The 21,164-nt window shown below is 38.8% G+C and overlaps 1 protein-coding gene across 1 annotated transcript; it reads left to right on the plus strand.

Annotated features, from left to right (window-relative positions):
- The first annotated feature begins 226 nt into the window (after positions 1–226).
- poc1bl (POC1 centriolar protein homolog B (Chlamydomonas), like) lies at positions 227–20,187 on the plus strand. Its single transcript, XM_028461203.1, has 11 exons — positions 227–784; positions 5,189–5,612; positions 8,603–8,772; positions 11,067–11,256; positions 11,342–11,527; positions 11,745–11,862; positions 13,923–14,099; positions 15,542–15,673; positions 16,227–16,337; positions 18,732–18,884; positions 18,970–20,187. The coding sequence occupies exons 2-11, from the start codon at positions 5,239–5,241 to the stop codon at positions 19,099–19,101; spliced, it is 1,743 nt and encodes a 580-aa protein (XP_028317004.1). The 5' UTR covers positions 227–784; positions 5,189–5,238; the 3' UTR covers positions 19,102–20,187.
- Positions 20,188–21,164: the final 977 nt, after the last annotated feature.

The raw sequence follows: 21,164 nt of genomic DNA on the forward strand, positions 1-21,164 counted from the left end.
CTTATGTTCCTCTATAAGTTATTCTGTGTCTCTGTTTATTCTGTTTAAGTCTTGCCTCCTGTGTTTAACTCTTGTCTTTGTGTATCAGGTGACCCTTGTGGCTAAACCCCCAGTGATGTTTGTGTGCTTGGTTTCTGACTGATTAGCTCCCTCGTGTTTTCCACCCAGGTGTGGCCCATTCCCAAACAAGCTTCCCTCACTATTTAGCTGAGTGCTTGGACACAGTATGGCTGCTGGATCATTGTGTATTAATGTCAACCTGCCTTTTGGATTTAAGTTAACTTTTTTTGGAATAAACATGGATTGGTTTTTCGAAGCTATGCCTGCATTCTGCCTCCATCACATGGACAGATCGATCGATAGATGGATATATAGATGATAGATAGATAGGAATCAGAGGAATGGGGCTATTAAAGTCATGGGGGGCTCGTGTGTGTGTGTCACGTTTTGACACAAACCCCACAATCTCTCTTTTTGCTGACAGATGAACTTAAAGTGGATTTTTCCCACGCTACAAAGCCGTTAACCAGTTTTCCGCCTTATCCATTTAAACAGTGCTCTTATTGTGGAAGGCTGCAGCGGAAGCTGTGCGGCCCCTGTCGTTCCTGAGCTGACAGGCGGCTCGGAGCCCAATGTGGAGGAGAGGATGTGGGTATGCGGACATCTGCACGGCAGAGGTTTGCCTGGAGGACGACGGTAGTCGGTAATCAGTGGGTCAGACAGCGACATGTTGGCGATAAACCGGTCACAGCCCTGACATAGTCTGCCGCCGCTGTCATGTACGGTATGTTTAAAGACGACTTCCTCTCAATCCCACCTCTGCTTCTCGTGCTAGTGATTCGCCTACTAACGTTTATCCAGTTAAACGACATTCCATTCAAACTAGTTTAGAGTTATGAAGTTTGGATTTCACCGTTTAGTTCTTCTTCCGTTGTGAAAACGTCGCGTGCTGTTTATTCCTTAATAGAAACGAAGCGAAACTCATTGAAAAGATAAACTCACACAAACCTGTTGCTGAATCGTACATTTTAATTCCACGCTCGAGCCCTTTCAACTCAAAATAAAAATTATTTTTCTGGATTGATATATTCATTTAAATCAGGATGATTTCCTTGACTATAATAATTAATTTTTGATTTAAAAGAAAAAAAAAAGGTATAGTCACATCATGTGCTCAAACGTAGGAAGATTTGGCTGAATAGGAATGGTAAATGGTAAATGGACTAGATTTATACAGCGCTTTATCACCACACTGAAACAGTCTCAAAGCGCTTTACACTTCAGCTCATTCACCCAATCACTCTCACATTCACACACCAGTGGGACAGGACTGCCATGCAAGGCGCTAGTGGACCACTGGGAGCAACTTAGGGTTCAGTGTCTTGCCCAAGGACACTTCGACACATAGTCAGGTACTGGGATCGAACCCCCAACCTCTCGATCAGAAGACGACCCACTATCACCTGAGCCACGGTCAGGAATCTATTTCCCATTATAAATAATAAAAAATAATGTCTCGTGTGTATTTTAGGGCCTGACATGTGGCTATTTTGTGTTTAAGGTGCTGTATTTTGATTAATTGAAGTCTTTAAACACTTATTACACACCCAGTGAGATCACCTGATACCTGGTGTGAAGATCCTTAGTGAACCTTTATTTACCAAGGTTGTCTTTGTTGAAACTAGTGTTTCTTCATAATCCCAGAAAGACCTGTGAAGTTCTGCTTTGGCTTTCTACAGAAATATGTGGTCAGGTCACATCCTGTCTTTAGTTTTCAGGTGCAAAGAGCATTTGATCAAAGTATGGAACAAGTACTTTGGAAAGAAAATATAGCCGATCTTACTTTTCAAAGTACTATTATTAAAAAACATTTATAAATCAATGAAACTGGTCCCAGCACAGCCCCAAATATAAATCATGAAATATTTGATTGACAGTTTGCTCTTTAATTATAGATAAAGCCTGTCATTGCTCATCTTTGCCTAAACTCTGTTAAAACACTAGTGTCAGCATGTTTGTACTGAATATTTAAAGGCAGTGGCTATCCGTACGGTTGTCGTATCAATATACCAACATTATATCTGTATGCAGCGTCCCTCATTCGCCAGTTTAGGTCACGTGACTAAGACTAAACCTAACTGTAAACCTATCCCTAACCCTAAAAATTTTTGCAATATAGGGATATAACCTAAACCTAACCCTAAAAATTGTTGCGACATAGGGTTATAACCTAAACCTAACCCTAAAAATTGTTGCGATATAGTGTTATAACCTAAACCTAACCCTATCCTAACCCTAAAAATTGTTGCGATATAGTGTTATAACCTAAACCTAACCCTATCCTAACCCTAAAAATTGTTGCGATATAGGGTTATAACCTAAACCTAACCCTAAAAATTGTTGCGATATAGGGATATGACCTAAACCTAATCCTAACCCTAAAAATTGTTGCGATATAGGGTTAGAACCTAAACCTAATCCTAACCCTAAAAATTGTTGTGATATATCGTTATAACCTAACCCTAAAAATTGTTGCGATATTGAGTTATAACCTAACCCTAAAAATTGTTGCGATATTGGGTTATAACCTAACCGTAAACCTAACCTTAACCCTAACCCTAAAAATTGTTGCTATATTGGGTTATAAGCTAACCGTAAACCTAACCTTAACCCTAGCCCTAAAAATTGTTGCTATATTGGGTTATAAGCTAACCGTAAACCTAACCTTAACCCTAACCCTAAAAATTGTTGCGTTATAGGGTTCTAACCTAACCGTAAACCTAACCTTAACCCTAACCCTAAAAATTGTTGCGTTATAGGGTTATAACCCAACTGTAACCCGTGCCTGCCTTTGATTTCCTATCCAACTGGGAGAGTCCCTGAACTCCCCCGGGGGGTCTCGTCGAGAAATCACATAATCCCTACCTAACACTAAGAGGCTACATATGTGTACTTCGGTAAACGTACCAATAGCACTGGGGGTTGTGTACGGCAACTGTACAAATAGACACTTTCATATTTAAAAGTGTTCAGAGAAGGACATTTTCTGCCTAAACCTGTCCACCTTTAAAAAAAAAAAAAAAAAGATAAATAGTTTTGTGGACATGACACTATTACAGTTGAAATGCGATTATGCTAAAAAACAGCATAGCCTCCCATTTGCCAGGGAGAACAACTCCTGTGTAACCTGCTCCACTCGTGCAACATAGTATGCACCTTTTTTTCCATTTCATTTCTTGTTCTCTGGCTCAGGAATGAGTCATGTGTCGATGGTGACATTCATATGAAGGTTACGTCTCACACAGCAGCAGCAAAAAGCCTGTAATTGACTAATGTTAAGAGCCTAGGAATGTTTGAAATAGTTTAATTTTAAAATCTTCTTGGTTAAACTCAGTTTAAAAGCTGCATCATAGTACGGTAGTCTGTCTCCTCATGATTGTTCCAAATGGTTTTGGTGGGAAGGCTATCAAATTCTAGAGAGGGTAGAAGGTGTGATGGGAATCCTATAAAAGGGTGTTTTGTTTGCAGGCCTCTCCATTTTGAAACCTCAGGACTGGCGAGTCGGCGAGCCAGAGCTCATTTCATGTGTGTGAGTGAAAAGGCTGGAGAAACCAGAGAGAAAATGTAATGACCTCTGACACAGTCGTTTGGATCGTCATTCAGAAAGTTATGATAGTTTTCAGTTTGATTTAATGCGTTGATTTGGCTCATTTCCAAAGGTTCGTGAGGCTTAATTTCCACAAAGTTAAGTTGAAAATATCATCACTGAAACAAAGAGGAAGTGTGACTTGCAACAAATGCCTTTGATAGACAGTGTGACGTTAGGGATACACACTTTGTTAAAAGTTAGGTCTGTGCCAGTGACGGGGCTGGGTGATTAGCCTGGACAATGCAAGTGTTTTGGTCAATATTGATAATTATTGACTAGTATTTTTTTTATCCTATTAAAAATAAGGAGCAGGAGGAGAAAAGGGCGAATGCAAGCTATTTTTTTTTAAACAAATAGAAAAGGTCAATACAACTATGGGGGAAAACCCTGATTAACAGTCAAATAAACAAACATGTCAATGTGCATATATATATATATATAAAATCATGCAAAATGTGCGAAGTATTTTGGATTTTTGTAAATTACAAATGACAATTTAATAATAAACGTTTTTTCTAATGGAGTTCAGTGAAAGTATTGAATGTACTATTGCACATATTTTCCATATTGATCACATCTGTATTGCGATATACATTGTTATTACTTTAAAGCCCAGCACGAGCCAGTGACACTGAATCATAAGATGGCTGAGAAAAATGTCATTAGCTGCTCATACAGTTGTGCCAGCTGTGCTGTTTTGACCTCATCCTCACATTCATGTGTGCATGTTGACCTCATATCTATGCCAGAACTTTCTTTTTCCATATATTCTTCATTTGTGTGTACTAGAGCAGTCGTTACATACAGATCAGAACCCATAACACAACCATGTTTACTGCTGGTAAGAAGATTTTGAACGATAAATGACTGAAAAATTATATCGTCAAAAAAAAACAAACAACCGCTTTTTAATTGCTTTTATTTTGGAAAATTAGGGCTGGGCAATATATTGAGATTCAAGCTGTATCGCGTTTTCTATTTTGGCAATATCGCCTATATCGAGATAAATCTTTTTTTTTTATTTATTTTTTTTTAACTTGTTTTCGTTTATACAATCACATCATAAAAGTATTTAATATTATTCATACAGTACAGCCAACCCGCGTCCTCCTTTACAATGATTCCTTATCTCTGAGATATATATTTTATAGCTTATTTTGTATTAAAATAGTGGTTTTAGGAGTTGCTGCTTTCACTACTTCTCAGAACAGCATGAAAAGCACAGCTAGATGGATTTCTCAGTGCGTCCTAACCCAGACTTTCATCTAAACAAGCCACACTACAAAACTCACTCACACGTGCTGTCTCTTAGAGGAGAAAAAGCCAAAAGTGGCTCATATTGTTCAGCTGTTTGTTAATAACTGTACTTGTGTGGCATTTTGCATCAGTCTGTAAGACTTTATTGAGTTAGAAATATCTAGATTCACATTGTGTATCGTCATTTTGAGAAAATATATTGAGATATGAGTTTTGGTGCAAAATTGTTGCATTTTATTTTGTCCTAACCATGGCCTTCTGGTTGTTCTTTTTAATTCCTAGACGCAGACAGGGCGCCGTGATCCTCTGCCCGTCCCTTTGTGCCTCCCATCATGAGGGGGCGCTACTCTAAGAAACTGGGCATACTGGCCAAGGCCGGCTTCTTACTCTGGTTGCTGTGGCTGGGTTATATCCTATTGGAGCGCTCGTCTAACCCCTCCTCCCCATCTGTAGAAGAAAACTTGGAAGAGCACCACGTTAAGCCCCGAGAAGAGATTGAGACTGATGAGCAGCTCGCTCAACCGCTCTGTGTGAAACCCCCAGCTGACAGAGGTGCTCCAGGGGAGTGGGGTCGGGCTGTACACCTCGCCCTCAGCCCCGAGGAGAAGAAGCTGGAGCAGGAGAGTGTGGAGCGTTACGCTATCAATGTCTTCGTAAGTGACAAGGTCTCCCTGGAACGTCACATTCAAGACCAAAGGATGCATGAGTGAGTACGTGAGTACAGGTAATGCTAAATCATCAGAGACCTGTCCCCTGCGTCATCTACATGATATTGCATGGGCTAAGATTTGTGCCTCTCTTAACTGAATTTGAAAAGTTGGTATTGAATTTGAAAGTGACAACTTGAAATTGAATTTACTGTTTTGAAGCTGAATTAGTAACCTGAAATTGTATTGTATTCAGTTTCACTACACGCAGACACACTTCCAGTCCGTGAGGTTGACCAATCAATCACTGATTCGTGGAACTCCTGTTTACGTCTACAAAAACTCCTTTACAGCCTTTGAGGGTGGGACGATAGATATCATACAATAACGGCATTTATTATCTATATCTATATAGCCCTGAAAAAACTTCAGACTTTGATTTGCGTTAAAATGTGCCCATAATTGTAATCCACAGCTTTTCTTTTTATCCACAGCCTTATCATTTTTGGGCTGCACGTCCCATTCCAATGAAACATGGAGGTCTTACCAGGACTGATGTCATTTTTTCAGTTTTGGTGTCACTAGCTGCGTTTCCGTTTCCCTTGGAAATGCGCAAAATCTAAATAACGCAATAAAACCTGGGAATGGAAACACCTGGGGCCAGTTGTTCAAAGGTAATCTGATCGGATTTTGGTTATCGGATTGGATCAAAAAGGGAAATAAGGATTCTGAAATTGGATTAGATCACGTAATCCAATCCTAGTTTTAATCTGGATCAAACCTTCAGTTTGTGTTGCTCAAAACATTTCAGTAGGATTTGGATAACTTTGATTAAAAAAAAAAAAAAATGGGATTATCCTGATCCCAACAGGGGTAGGATTTCAAGGTGGATTTCAGGAAGAAAATGTAGTAAAAAACAATCGCCCCAAACAGATTTTGATAACAAACAAAAACATATTAAGGAGGAAACTGTCAAAAATGTCTAACAATTGCATCCCCGACTACACGTCCAGTCAGTCTCTCATTCTGACAGAACGCCACAGGTTGATCTGGTTCTTCAACAGGCGCATCATAAACACCATCTCAGAGAGAGACATTGCATCTGGTAACAATGTTGTGCAGAACAATACACGCAAGTATTATGTTGGATGCTCCCAGTGGTTTCACTAGTAAGTAGTTAAGGAAAGCGTCCCTTTAGAACTCCATTTAAACGCTCAATTGTACATCTAGTTTTGCAATGATCAGTGTTGAAGTGTGTGGTTGCTGCAAGAAAAGGAGTCATCAGCCATGGTAAGAGTGGATAGGCACTGTCTCATAATAACATGCCATCGGCACGGCACACATCCTCTCCTCCTCAGATAAAGAAGAACCCTGAACATTATTTATTTTGTAACTATTGGACATTTTGTCTTTTTATTTGAGACGTTTTCTAAATATACACAATGTTTTTGTTTTTTACATAGCCGTAGCCCACATTGTGGTATGTTGTCTGTAATCCGGATTTGGTAATCTTGAAAACTGTGTATCTGGATCAGGTTCATCCAATCCAATGTTGCTTTGAAAAACCGGCATAAAAGTAAGACGGATTACCTGAGCCTGGGCAGCAAAGAAATAATGAAATATGACATAAAGTTAATCCAAATAATTGTTTGCTAGTGCACCTTCCTTACTGTCTGTACTGGTTAGTGCCATCAGTGTTGGAATTTGTTGTAATTCTGGCTTTGTTGACAATCAATGCATAGCTGCTCTTGTATGACATATGAGAATAATGCTATTATAATAATAATACTACTAATACTGTGTCTATACTTGCTGTACGAGCCTGCTCTATGAGCATGTTTTTAACAGTATGTGATCCGATGTAACTCCAGCTGTGTCCAGTGACCCTATAGGTTCATTCTTTTCTATTGGAAAAGGATTAACCTTTACCTTATTTGTGACGCGCGTTGAGTCATTTGTTTATGTGCCGTTCCTGAGCTGTAAATCCTGTTGAGATGTAGGTGATGTATCATTAGACAGGCTGATTTCAACCTGAAGTTCAACATTGTTGGCAGGTGGGGTGATCCATATAAAAGTCTAATGATGACAATCACTTGAAACATAAAAGAAGTACCGCAGACACATTTTATAGTAGCCTTACTCTAAGTAGAACCAATTATAGTCATCATCCCAAATACATCACTTTTTTAATTTTTCAAAACAGACACTCCTGGATTTATTTGAAGGTTTAATGATGTCTCTGTTGTTGTCAATGCACAAATGTTGATTTTCATCAGAATGTCTTAAACCATCCTTAAACATCAATATGAGGATAATTGTAGATTTGAAATTGAAAGCTGAATGAAACCACAGTGTGTGCCGGGGATGATTTTATGCGTTTGCAGAGCCCTGTGATCAGCAGGCTTCAGGGCATTTCTAGCAAACTAGTTCTTTCAGAGTAAAAGGAAGCTTTGGTTTCATTTAATTAGTTTATCCTTTTATGCTGATGTAGCTGAAGTTCTTCCTTTTTTTTCCCCCCAAATGGTTGCATTTTCCTAGTTTTGTTGGCATGAAAAGATCTTACCGAGAGTAATCGTCCCAATTTTTTTCTCTCTCCCTTTTCACCCTTTTCTTGTTCTTTAAAGTGTTTTCTTTCAGATTCTTCCCTGTTTTGCTCCTGTTGTTTTGTCCCTCAGTTTCTCAGCTTAGCTCTTGTTTGGTCTTTACTTACGTTTTTGTGGTCTCTCCCGGAGCACTACTGAGGTATGTTGCTCATTGGTGTGATTCCCCCTCGCCCCCTCCTCCTCCCCCACCTCCCATCCTTTCGCCTGCTGCGCTTTATTGTTTTAATGACTGCCATCTGGATGGAGACCAGGCATGTCCTGCCACACAAGTTGCCCAATCTGTTTTTTTGGTCTATAAGAAATAATTTCCTGTTTGCACATGATTATTCAGACAAGTTGTGCTCTTGAAAAAACAAAAAAAAACTTGTTTACAGTATACGTGTGCTAATTCTTGTGTCAACAGTTTCCTTTATTTCTCTCTACCCATTCATACACACACAAACCAGATGCCGAAATCAGAAGTTCGACTACCGACGTTTGCCCACCACTTCTGTGATTATAGCCTTCTACAACGAGGCCTGGTCCACCCTGCTGAGGACTATTCACAGCGTGCTGGGGACCACACCTGCCATTCTACTGAAGGAGATCATCCTCATTGACGACTACAGTGACCGAGGTTATTGCTGCAATTTGTTACTTAATGGTGGGACTCTTCCGAATAATCTGTGGAATAACAGCGTTTTAGTGGGAGGACTAAAACAAAATAAGTGTGGTAAAGGGTCGCTATGTATGGAAAATGAGGCTATTAAAACAGATATTAAAGCAGATAGACCACAAAAGCAACTAGAATATTTGCATTTCCTGAAGAAAATGCAAGTGAGGATGCAGGTGCTGGCCTTCGTCGCACTGCATTAGCTTAGCATTAACCTAGCATTAGCATTAGCCTAGTGTTAGCATTAGCATTAGCCTAGCATTAGCATAAGCTCAGCATTGGTTCACCTAGTATTAACACTAATCTAGTGTTGACATTAGCAATAACCTAGCATTAGCATTAGCCCAGCATTGGTTAACCCAGTAGTAACACTAATCTAGTGTTGACATTAGCAATAACCTAGCATTAGCCCAGCATTGGTTCACCTAGTATTAACACTAATCTAATGTTGGCATTAGCAATAACCTAGCGTTAGCATTAGCCCAGCATTGGTTAACCCGTAGTAACACTAATCTAGTGTTGACATTAGCAATAACCTAGCATTAGCATTAGCCCAGCATTGGTTCACCTAGTATTAACACTAATCTAATGTTGGCATTAGCAATAACCTAGCGTTAGCATTAGCCCAGCATTGGTTAACCTAGTATTAGCACTAACCTAGTGTTAGCATTAGCCTAGCATTGGCATTAACCTAGCATTAGCACTAACCTAGCAAGAAAAACGTAAGGCTAGGTGTTGGGTAAGATGCAGCAAATCCACAAATACGAGTATTTAAGTAAATCTTACTTTGTAAGGAACTTGTACATTTCTGATGCTGACATTTTTTCCTTCTTCCAGTCCATGCTTGTCTCATTTATGGCTGCTATACTGGTTGAGCGGCTTTTTTTTTGTCTCACATTTCAAGTCTGTTTCATATGTGTTTGCTGAAGAGGAAAAGATACATGTTGTCTCGCTTGTCATTTGCGTCTGCGCGTGTGTTAGACAGTTGGGTCACTTCTGCACAAACATTCCTCAACTCATAAATAACACGTAACACAATAATCACAGATGTATATCCAACTCTCTGGGATTGTATCAGCTGCCAGCAACAACTGTTTTTCAGTAGGTTTGAGAAGGTCCCTGGAGCTTCAGAAGTTTTTTTTAAGAAAACAAAAAAACAGACGTTACACCATAAGGATGACTTCAGCGAGCACCGAACTGCCATGACATAATTTCCTCCCCTGAAACCACCCTGACCAAGAAACATGCTGGACATGCCAGTTTCACAGAGGAAGGTTTGCTACAGACAGACAGACATTGGATGACTAGCAACTTGTAGTCTTTGTTTCAACTCATTTTGTATGGTTGGTGAGACAAGTCATAAGTCATTGGAGTTGAAATGTTGGATTGGAATATATTTTCTGTTGATCTTAAAAAAAAGAAACTGAGAATTCAATGTATTGTATACATAAATTGCTTTATTTGCAGGTACAGTATTTTTCTAAATACACAATACAATTTGACCATTTGGTCAGATACCTATAAAAAAAATTGCAACTTCTTTTGCATGGAGGCTTTTCATTTCTCAATTCTACATTTAAAAAAAACAACTTGGATAACCCTGGAGTCCCTTTTAATAAAGAAACCTCCATTCAAGAACCACTGGTTTGCAATAATGCCTAAACACTATTATCATTATGTCTGTGCGAGGGCTGCGTTGGAATTTCTAAATAACAAGGGGAAAAATATATTAAACAGATGCAGGAGTGGACTTTGTGTGACAGAGGTGTGAAACTCACTTTACCTCAGGTGCCACATACAGTGCTATTTGAACTTAAGTGGGCCAGACCACCACAGAGTCTACGTTAATGTTTTGTTTTAGTTCAAGAAGAAGTATTGATACGTTATTAAGCTATTGACATTTATTAAATTATACTTTTGAAACAAATAATACAAAAAAATCCTACATTTCTATTAAAATTACTGCAGTTTCAGCAATATTATGCCTCAGTATATTTACATGTGCATTCCAACTGACAAACCACAGAGGCAAGATAGCGTAACGTAATTTCTTTCACAATAAAAGCATTATGTTGTACCCCTCCCTCTCTCAAATAGTGCACCCCCTGTGGTCAAATATGAAACTTGTGTCGTAAACAAACGTGGTGTACCACATCTGCAAGCTCAGACTCGCAGATATAATCCACTGTGCCGTTTTTGTTTGTTTAAAAAAATAAACACTAATAATATATTCCTGTTTGTGATTTTATTACTAACAGACTACCTGAAAAAAAATCTCCCTACCTACGTCAGTAGTCTGCAGCGTGTGCGACTAATCCACACTAAAAGAAGGGAAGGCTTGGTTCGGGCCCGTCTCATTGGCGCCACCTACGCCACTGGGGATGTACTGACGTTTCTCGATTGCCACTGCGAGTGTGTCACTGGTTGGATCGAACCATTGCTGGAAAGGTGACCATATCTTTCATTTCTAAAGCTTCTGTATAACAGGAATAAACAGTGTGAGTGTTGCTCATGACACCTGCTTTTCACCCAGGATTGCAGAGAACGCTAGTACCATCGTGTGTCCTGTGATCGACACAATTGATTGGAACACCTTTGAGTTTTACATGCAAACAAATGAGCCAATGATCGGAGGCTTTGACTGGAGACTTACCTTTCAGTGGCACGGGGTCCCTGAGGCAGAACGCAAGAGGCGAAAGTCTCGTAGTGACCCAATCAGGTAACGGAACGATACGTTGCAAACTCTACTCTCATGAGAGGTCACGCTATCAGGCTGGCACCATTAAAATATCTGTAACTCAAACTGATTTCCGTTTACCAGTCATTTTCTCCCATTACGTGTTGCTTCAATACACCTAAACACCATACACAATTAGACTTTGCAATAAAACCAATTCAATTCTTCTGTGAACAATGTTCTACTTGTTCTCTCTCAGGTCTCCCACAATGGCAGGTGGATTATTTGCTGTGAGTAAGGCGTACTTTGAGTACCTGGGCACATATGACACTGGCATGGAGGTTTGGGGTGGAGAAAACCTAGAGCTTTCCTTCAGGGTGAGTTCAGTTTTCCATTACATCCCTGTCTCTAGTAATATGAGCTAACGGTGCAAAGTATTGAGAAAATGGGGATAATCAGACTTCCTTATGGACTAAACAACACTGCTTTTTTGTCTTGTTTTAATCAGTATTGATAAAACTGTACAAATTTCAGCTTACACCTGATTACAACCAGTAGTATGTCTTCTCAATGTCATCCTTTGATTCATCAATCTAAAACCTATCAGTCACTGTCGGTGTCAGGTCACAGTCTGCCACGCCACCTCAATCTGCTGCTATTGGTCGATCCCTTCTTGTGGTGTTGGTTTTGCTTTTCACTTGTCCGTGCTATCAGTTTCGGCCAATTGTAAGCTTGTCGCATGCACGAAGATTAAGTGCATATGATTCGTAGCAGAGGTTCTTAATTAGTAGCTCAGACTCCAAAGTCCTTATGAGAGAACTCGTAGGGAGACATCAAGGCATATCACCTCTGAGGAAGACTGGCAGTTGACAGTCGAAACATGTCAGGAGATATAATTTCCTGAAAAACCTTCTCTGAATAAATGAAAGCTTAACATACAGTATATCTTCAATGACCTGTTTCCAATTGGTTGACTTGGATTTGGTTTGGCAAAAAAGTGTAGCGAATATTTCTGTGCTTTTATTTTGAAGGGGACTTATTGATGTTGGATAGTTGCATGTGTTCTTACCTGTTCCAATAGGTGGTAGTATTTTTGGTAAAAATAAACGAGGACAAAGGTGACGCTTTATCCTGACAGCTTCATACCATTTTAAAAGCACTCACATTTGCTAACGTGACTTTATATCTACCAACCAGGTATACCTACAGGAGGTGAAAAGGACTAGCAGGATTCTTTTCTCATGAAGTTTGCCTGTTTTAGTCAAAGTGAAAGTTGGTTAATGAGCTGATAAAGGCTCAGTATCTTCAAACAAAAAACCTGAAATCTTTCAAATACCAACACTTTTTAAAGTGTCTAAACTGTTTTTTTTTTTTTTAAACCACATTTTGCTTTGTCACTTATTATTTGCCACCTCTGCTTTCACTTATTTTCTTATAAATAATAATCTCATTCAGTTTTCAAGCTGCTAACTTCCAAAATACAGTGGACTAAATGTCTCCTATTCATTTTTATTCATCTCAGCTGAATGTGAATGGATGACAGAAAAATGTTGTGTTTGTACTGAAACGTCAGTAACGATGTTGATTAATGTTGGTGTTTCAGGTCTGTTTCAAGGCAAACATGTCACGACAAAATCAGAAAGGAGTGGACATGTATAAGAAGCTCCTAAATTCTTCTTTCATTTTTGAAACTTGTTCTTTCTTTTGTCGTTCAGACATTTGTTCTAGACATTTCTTGATAAGCTACTTCCATTTTTTTGTGGGGTTTTTTTTTCTTCGCATTTCAGTCTCGGCTGTGGTTTGGATCTTGTGTGAAAAATTTGAGGATGTGGCCTATAAAATGTTTCTTAAATGCTGACAATGTTCTAATAATTCAATGGCTTACTTCTTCTGCTCATAATGACTTTCAGAGATCAAGTTCTGGGTATGGAAATCTCTCCAGTTGAGATATATGGTGGACATTAAACCTCTTTGCTTGCATCCATATGCACGTTGTTCTAAATATGCTTAATTTCATACACATTAGGTGTTGTAATACAGTCTTTTCAATATTGTTTGAAACTTACTGTGCTAAAAAATGTCCTTTTTGAGGAACGTGTGCGACTGTTCAAACACTGGATCTCTAGGGTTTAGCTGATAAAATATGATGTGGCATATCAGTGTGCACATGGACCATATACCTGGGTAATTATTAACATGCCCTACTGTTACGCCTCATTTACTTTTATAGTGTGTGCACGTAGTGGATCTGACATATTTTCCCCTGCTTCTAATAATCAACAAGCATGAATCATGGTTCAACCTTGGTGCATTGAAATGTGTGTTTGTATTGAAACAAAAAGCAAAGGTTTCTGATTCTACAGCATTATGTGACATTCAACAATGCTGAATACATTTATGGATGTAATCCATGGCATATGTTGTTTGGTTCTTTCAGGTGTGGCAGTGTGGCGGAAGTCTTGAGATTCATCCCTGCTCTCATGTGGGCCATGTGTTTCCTAAAAAGGCCCCTTATGCACGGCCCAACTTCCTCCAGAATACTGTGCGAGCTGCAGAAGTTTGGATGGATGCGTATAAACAACACTTCTATAACAGAAACCCTCCAGCCAGGAAGGTGGGACAGTTGCATGAAAACATCAACACCACTATTGTTGTCCTATATGCAAACATAATTTAATACACGTTTGTTTTGTTCCATCTAGCTCATTTTAAATTGTAACTTGGTGATAAATTCAATGCCATAGAATCTGCCTGACTGGGTCATGTTGGTCATGTGATGTCTATCTGAGGGCGAGCTCACATTTGATGATGATTCATTCTCTACAACTCATTCTGAACATTAAAAATTCATGCCTTTCAGTTTTCACCTGTCTAAAAAGGGAATTAGAAATGTCAGTGATCTTTGATCTAACTATAAACCACCCACTGGGAAGGAGATTAAAAGGAGCATTTGCAGGCCATTTGCAGGCCATTTGCATGGCCAGTTATGGAATAAATTTGATATCCGTGATATCAACCATAGTTACTCTCTACTAGTGCTCACAATCGGAGTACATGTGCTCAATTATGGTTCAATAGTGCGCAAGTACACTTAAAAAGTGCCACTAGATCTACATGTATATGCGAATAAGGGGGTGGAGAAAAGCAAATTCAAGGTTGCTATTGGGTTTCAAAAACATTACAATTAATCAGGGTCCTGGATTTGGTTACAATCCCTCCTACATCATTGGCATTATGTCTACTAGTCAGTACTACTAGTGAATCTTTTGGCTTTACTAGTAGACCAAAAACAAAGTAATACTGAGAAGGTTTTTGGCACACTGGTGCTCAAGTAGACCTTGCTAGTAAAGCAAAATCATCTACTAGTAGTTACTAGTAGTATTAGTAAAGCCTAAAGATTCACTAGTATAGCTATTGCCAATGAGATGGGAGGGATTTTAAGCATATCCAGCACCATGTGATTGTAATATTTTCAGAAGCCTGAATTTGCTTATTAGCATTTAATTCTTGTAGTACTAGAGCTTAACTATGGCATCACCGATATTAAGTTTATACTCAAAGGGCTTTCCATAACCACTAGTTCTAAATTTAGTTGGCTACTAATTTAGCATGTCTGCTACATACGTACCACTCTTTCTGAGAAGCACAGGATATAATTTTCTTACTTCTATTGATTTGTCAAACGTTCAGTTAAAATAAATTAACCAACACCAAACAGCTTTTCTTTGGTCTTGTTTTGAGTGCTGACAAGCATGTGCATTGTTTAGAAACCATTGTTTTTGGTTTTTGACTTTAAAGTTTTGGTATACGTGTATTTAATATCTATTTCTTTCTTGGTGCATAACTCGACTTAGATATTTACTTTAGGTGGAGCCTTCTTAGTGCCTACAATAAACATTTGCCTTTTGAATGTAAAGGATTCAGGTGTTACAACCCGGATGCAATAATTAGCCTTTCAGATCCTCCTTTAGCTGAAGTCTTAGATCATAAGATGCAATCCTAAACCGTACTCTGATATATAACTCAGTGGTAGTCATTGTTCTGATCTCTTTACAGGAGAACTATGGGGATATTTCAGAGCGGCAGCTGCTAAGGGAGAGGCTAAAATGCCACAGCTTTGACTGGTATTTGAAGAATATTTACCCTGATCTGCATGTACCTGAAGACAGAGAGGGCTGGCATGGGGCTGTGAGTATCTGCTAAGCATACACAGGCTCTGAACTTGTCCTTTATGTGCTGTATGTGTCTTCCTCTAAATGTTAGGCCTTATTGTGTGTGTGTGTGTGTGGGTTTTTTTTTTTATTTTGCTTTGAGTCTTGGGGTGGGGCCAGAAAGGGGAAAGTCCTTTTCAAAGCAAGGATGCTGGTCTTGGATAAATAGACTTTGGAGCGTTTATTGATTTCCCTCACTACAATTGTATTAGACAGGTCTGATGAAACACTCCAGGTTATAAATGTAGTAGGCTGCAGTATTGTAGTGGCTTTGCCATTTAAAAAGTTTTTACTTTCTAAGACTTTCTAAGTTTCATATATATAAAAAACAGAATAACCTGTCTTCAAACTACATGTATCAAACTTCAATTACACTTTTTGAAAACCTCCAATTGACTGCATGCATTTCAATCAGGTGCAAAGAAACGAGGTATTGCTTTTTAATGTCAATAAACAAGACGTGTAAAAACACTGCTACTCATAGGAATACTGCAAGCTTTCCTTCACCGTGTTTTCTCTCTATCTGCTAGGTCCGTAGCTCAGGGATGCACTCAGAGTGCCTTGACTACAACGCTCCGGATCACAGTCCCACAGGAGCTCACTTATCCGTCTTTGGATGCCACGGACAGGGAGGCAACCAGGTACATCGTTGTCCATTTATTTTGACTCACTTCCACAGCTTCTTTTGACCACAGTTGAAGATGAAATGTTGTCATTTACGTCCACTCCTATTGAAATGTCCTGAAGGGAAAACAAGACCTAAAGAGCCTCTGTACATGCTTGTGTATACAGTAGTTTATAAATACTTCCAATATCTGAGCAAGGGCTATATATTTAAAAAAAAATCTATATACATCAACAAAATAAAGAGTAACAGGCAGCAAAGTTTGCCAACTCTGTCGATCAATAACCAACCTTAGTGTCAAAGAATGCAAATTAATGTTAGAGATAAAACGAAAAGCCCAACTGAAGTGAAAAGAGATGGTAAAGAAGCAATTCAAAGCTATGAAAGGACACTATCTAACATTTCAGTTTGAATGAAGTTAAAAATGGAGGTTTATCAGATCGTGGGTGTGCATTTGTTGCTGACAGTCAGTCAATCGCCTCAAGTTTATCCTCAGTTACTTTGATGCCTCTGATCCTCCCATTGATGCACATCTGATGCCCTTGGGCCCAAAAGGTGTGACTGCAAATCAATGAATGATTTTCGAGTGAAATTAAAACCCAAAGGCCCTTCACCTGCTCTCCCCCTCCCTATCTGGCTCCTCTTTATAAGATACATGAGCCTCACCAGCAGAATGAATGGCACAGGCCTGGGTAAATAAGTTTAAAGGTAAGGACACCAAGCCTTTGATTGGAATCGGCCATTATGAGCCGCAGCGCGCCTGAAAGATGTATGAGATGTGAAGAGGAGGATGTGAAAGTATGAAGATTGATTACCTGAGCCTGTGTTCGAGGGACATCCAGGGGAGCGTCTCATCCTTTGTCCCTTTGGACGTTTGTTGTTGAACTGACACCAGCCAGGAAGGAGATGGCTCTGTGCGCACGTCTGCTTTAGGGGGTCAAGGCCCTGTGTGCATGCGCAATGACGACGTGGTTTTACTTAGAAAAAAAAAAAGCATTACATATTGGCAAACAATTTCAACAACTACAACTTAAACAAAATGCTTTTCAAGTATTAAATCTGATTGTGATTTTTAATTTCGTTTTAGTGTGTATTTATTCATTATGTGTTGCAATAATATTCTCGTGACACACTTCTAGTATACATTCTGTCAAAAATAATAAAACTACTCAGGCTTGTGTGTGTCATTCACATTTCATGGGTGTCAATCCAAAAATGTCAATAATCTAGTAGAATATTGATTTCGGAGATTCACTCATCTGTTTCAGACCCACCATGCATCCCCGCTGATGCATGGTGGGTTGTATTCATGTCAAAATTCAGTCATGAGAGATATTCTTTAGTTTTTTTTTTTTTTACTGACCATGGTTTGGGTAAATGCCAGGATGTGACAAGCAATGAGCTGCCATTTACGGGTTAGTTGACAGTTATTAAGCAAAAAAAAACAGGTATTAAATTATGACTCAAAATGGCCTGAAAAGTAAAGAAATGTTGAAAACCATAGCAAAAAAATATTTTTATTAATCCATAATAGATTTATATGACATACCTGTTTATTTTGTTTGAGGATTGTGGCACGGGGAAGCAATTTTAGTTGCCAATATGAATTTCATGGACTGAAACAGAAACACAGTTGAAAACAATTATGACTAAATTAAGACTAAAACTAGAAAAATGTTTCTTCAAGACTAAAACAAAATGACAATTTTCTGTCACAGTGTATGCAACCATAGGCCTACAGAACGGCCCAAACCTGCAGATAGGAGAAAGTGGGAAATCGTTATGGGATGCAAGCTCAGGCTAATCACCCTGTAGTTGACCACCTTTGATGAGGTTGTCTAGAGCAGGGGTTCTCAACTGGTCTCACCCTGGGACCCATATTTTGCCACGGCCATTAAACCGCGACCCAATTTTTTTTTCCAGAAATCAACTAACCTAAATTAGTTTTTCAAAAATGGCTGTTGAAAACACACATATATAATTATTTTTAAATATAAATCTATATATTATCCTGTGCAACATGCATTTCACAGCATACATGACAAAAGAAAAGTTTATTTCAAGATAAAAAAAAAACAAGCCCAACAGAATAAACATTAAGTATTCATTTGGTTTTGACCAGCTGTCTGCGACCCACCCAGTCCAGGTCCACGACCCACCTTTGGGTCCCGACCCACCAGTTGAGAATCACTGGTCTCGGGGTAAAAAGGCCGAAACACCCCCTGATTCAAAGGAACACTACTGATGATGCGTCCCAAATTTCCATCCTTCCCAAATGGTAAATCTCATGTTACTACCATCTTTTGGCACAAAGGACGATTTCACATCACATCCCATGTTTAACGATTTAGCCGTAGGCCTACAGAAAAAAACAACAGTCCTTGTACTTGTGTTTCTTGTTTTTTTGCAGTATTTTGAATACACCTCTCAGAAGGAGATCCGATTCAACTCTGTGACTGAGCTTTGTGCCCAAGTCATCGAAGGTCAGACTTCCATCGGGATGAGGCAATGCCCGCGTGATGGAGAGCACAGGCCTCCCAGCGTCCTGTGGGAGTTCAGAGAGGTGAACAGATCAGCATACGTCATTACAGATTTGAAAAATCATCAAAGAAATTGGATTCTAGAGTTTTCTCTTTTTACCCTTTCAGGATGGGACTATCTACCATCCTCACTCACAAATGTGTGTGACAGTCTACCGCACAGCAGAGGGCCGGGCAGACACACAGATGAGGCCATGCAGCCCGGGAGACAAATTTCAGCAGTGGAAGTTTGAATGGTAGAACGAGAACATCCAAGAACCTTCACTAACCAAAGTGCAATTATCCAAGTTGAGCTTGAAGAGTCGAAAGGCAACGTTTTGGTCTTTACTAAGGAAGATGTGATTTTTTATTTTTATTTTTTCCTTCATCCCAAGTGCCTCTGCAACCCAAAATGGAAAAGACTACACCAATGGGGTCATTACTGTGTCCTTGCACTTGAAGAGAGTAACACTGTTCAGCACACGAGGAAGTAGCATCAAAGAAACCCACAAGGTTCTTTGTAAAAATGATTCCTATTGCACTACAGTCTTATGATGTGCAATTAACTGGTAATGCTGTTTTTTTTGTTGTGGAAGAAAAGTTGATAAAGTTGTTTCAGAAACCTGCGATCAGGAACATAGTGCCGCTCCAAGACCAGTCACTCCTGCAAAGATGAACCCAGCAAGCGTCCTACCACACTGACTGAACAAGACTTGAAATATTCTTTAGGCATTTAAGCTAAGTGCTCTTAGTCTCAGAGGGCCAAAAAAGATGCCAGGGATGTCGTGATCTGTTCTTAATTATTTTCTAGCGCTCTGCTTTGAGGGTGCCAAACGTCAAAAAAGTCTCTATTTGAAAAAAGCTAAAAATGAAACCAGCTTTAAATCTGCAAACTGACTTTATTTAAAGCCCCTGCAGACGGTAAAGGGTGCACCTTAGTGCTGTCATTGTGTTGGGACTCGTTTGTGTTAAATGTACTTGAACGCTCCACCTGTGTTTCCACAGAACCTCAATGACCGAGATCTAATGTAAATGTTTAAATATTTGTGTATAGCAGCTTTATTTGCAGGAGATTGATTGTCACCAAGTAGTTTAAGTTCTAATCCTTTGTACCCATGAATATTCAGATACATTCAGTGTCATGGGACATTGTTTTTAGCCTTGTAAAAAAAATTGTTTGATTCAAGGAACCAAAGTGTTGCAGGGCTTTTTTTTAATCTCTAAAACTACTGATAATGCAAAAGGGAATTTAATACATTTTTAGGGACTTCACTGAGTGTTTCAAGATAAACTGAAAGCATTGAAAAGTGTCAGAAAGAATGGAAAATAAATAAATTAACAAACCAAGACATCTTGAAGCTTTTTTTTTTCTTCTCATCTTTGAGACATCCTACATTGAATGACAGAAGAATTTTGCTCAAAATGGAGGTTCTCAACATGTGGGTTGGGACACAAATGGGAGTCATGAACCTGTTACATCTTTCCCCTCTACATTGCTCTTTTTATTTCATCAGTAAGGATGTAGTGCATCCTCACTATTGTTTTCTGTGTACTTTATTATTGTTATAGAACAGATTTTTGTCTAATAACTCGTACCCCAAATTTAGTCTGATTTTACTGACCAATGTACCCCAGCGTACATTATACTGAGGACACTCCTGCTATCTTCTGGCGTTTTCATCAGTTTTGCGGTTATTGATTAATTGGCAAAATGTAATTATAATTTCCCCATTTGAAACCTATGAGAACAGTGACGTCATACTGATTCCGAGGGGTATACTGAGGGTATATATTGAATAAAACGCTTTTCTCCAGAGATGTGTCCAGTCATTTCTGAGTTAATTTAATGAATATCATATAATCTTTTTGATTTTATGCTCCTTTTTGTATTATTCGGTTTTTTATTGTACAGTGTCCTTGGGTGGCCTGAAAGGCGCTTTTAAACTAATTGTATTAACTACAATATGTATAGTTTATTATTATTTAAATATACATTTAATATGTATGACATCAAATAATGCAAATTTGTAGCTAAAGCTTGATCTGATATTATAATTGTGAATAGCCAAGTTTCTAACACTGACTTGAATAAACTCTCCTTGTTTGTACTAAAGCACTAATTTGAAGCTTGAAATGGACAGCTGCATTGTTTTGCTTTGGTTTTATTAGCAGTTATCTCATACCACCTGCTGGCTGTAACAGAAACTACATCCATTTCCAAAAGGCACATTGTTTTTTTTTTTTCTTTCTTATGAATGATGTGTAACTATAGTAAAGACAAACATACACATCTGTATCGTGGATAAATATGAAGGTACAATTAT

Source organism: Gouania willdenowi, chromosome 11, assembly GCF_900634775.1.
Source record: "Gouania willdenowi chromosome 11, fGouWil2.1, whole genome shotgun sequence".
In the NCBI taxonomy this organism is placed as follows: Eukaryota; Metazoa; Chordata; class Actinopteri; order Blenniiformes; family Gobiesocidae; genus Gouania; species Gouania willdenowi.

Bases quoted from the DNA above. Each gene is read 5' to 3' on its own strand.
- poc1bl (XM_028461203.1), top strand. From the start codon at position 5,239: ATGAGGGGGCGCTACTCTAAGAAACTGGGCATACTGGCCAAGGCCGGC. The intron at 5,613-8,602 runs GTGAGTACGTGA...CACACAAACCAG, and splicing joins CAAGACCAAAGGATGCATGA to ATGCCGAAATCAGAAGTTCG. The intron at 11,528-11,744 runs GTAACGGAACGA...GTTCTCTCTCAG, and splicing joins TCTCGTAGTGACCCAATCAG to GTCTCCCACAATGGCAGGTG.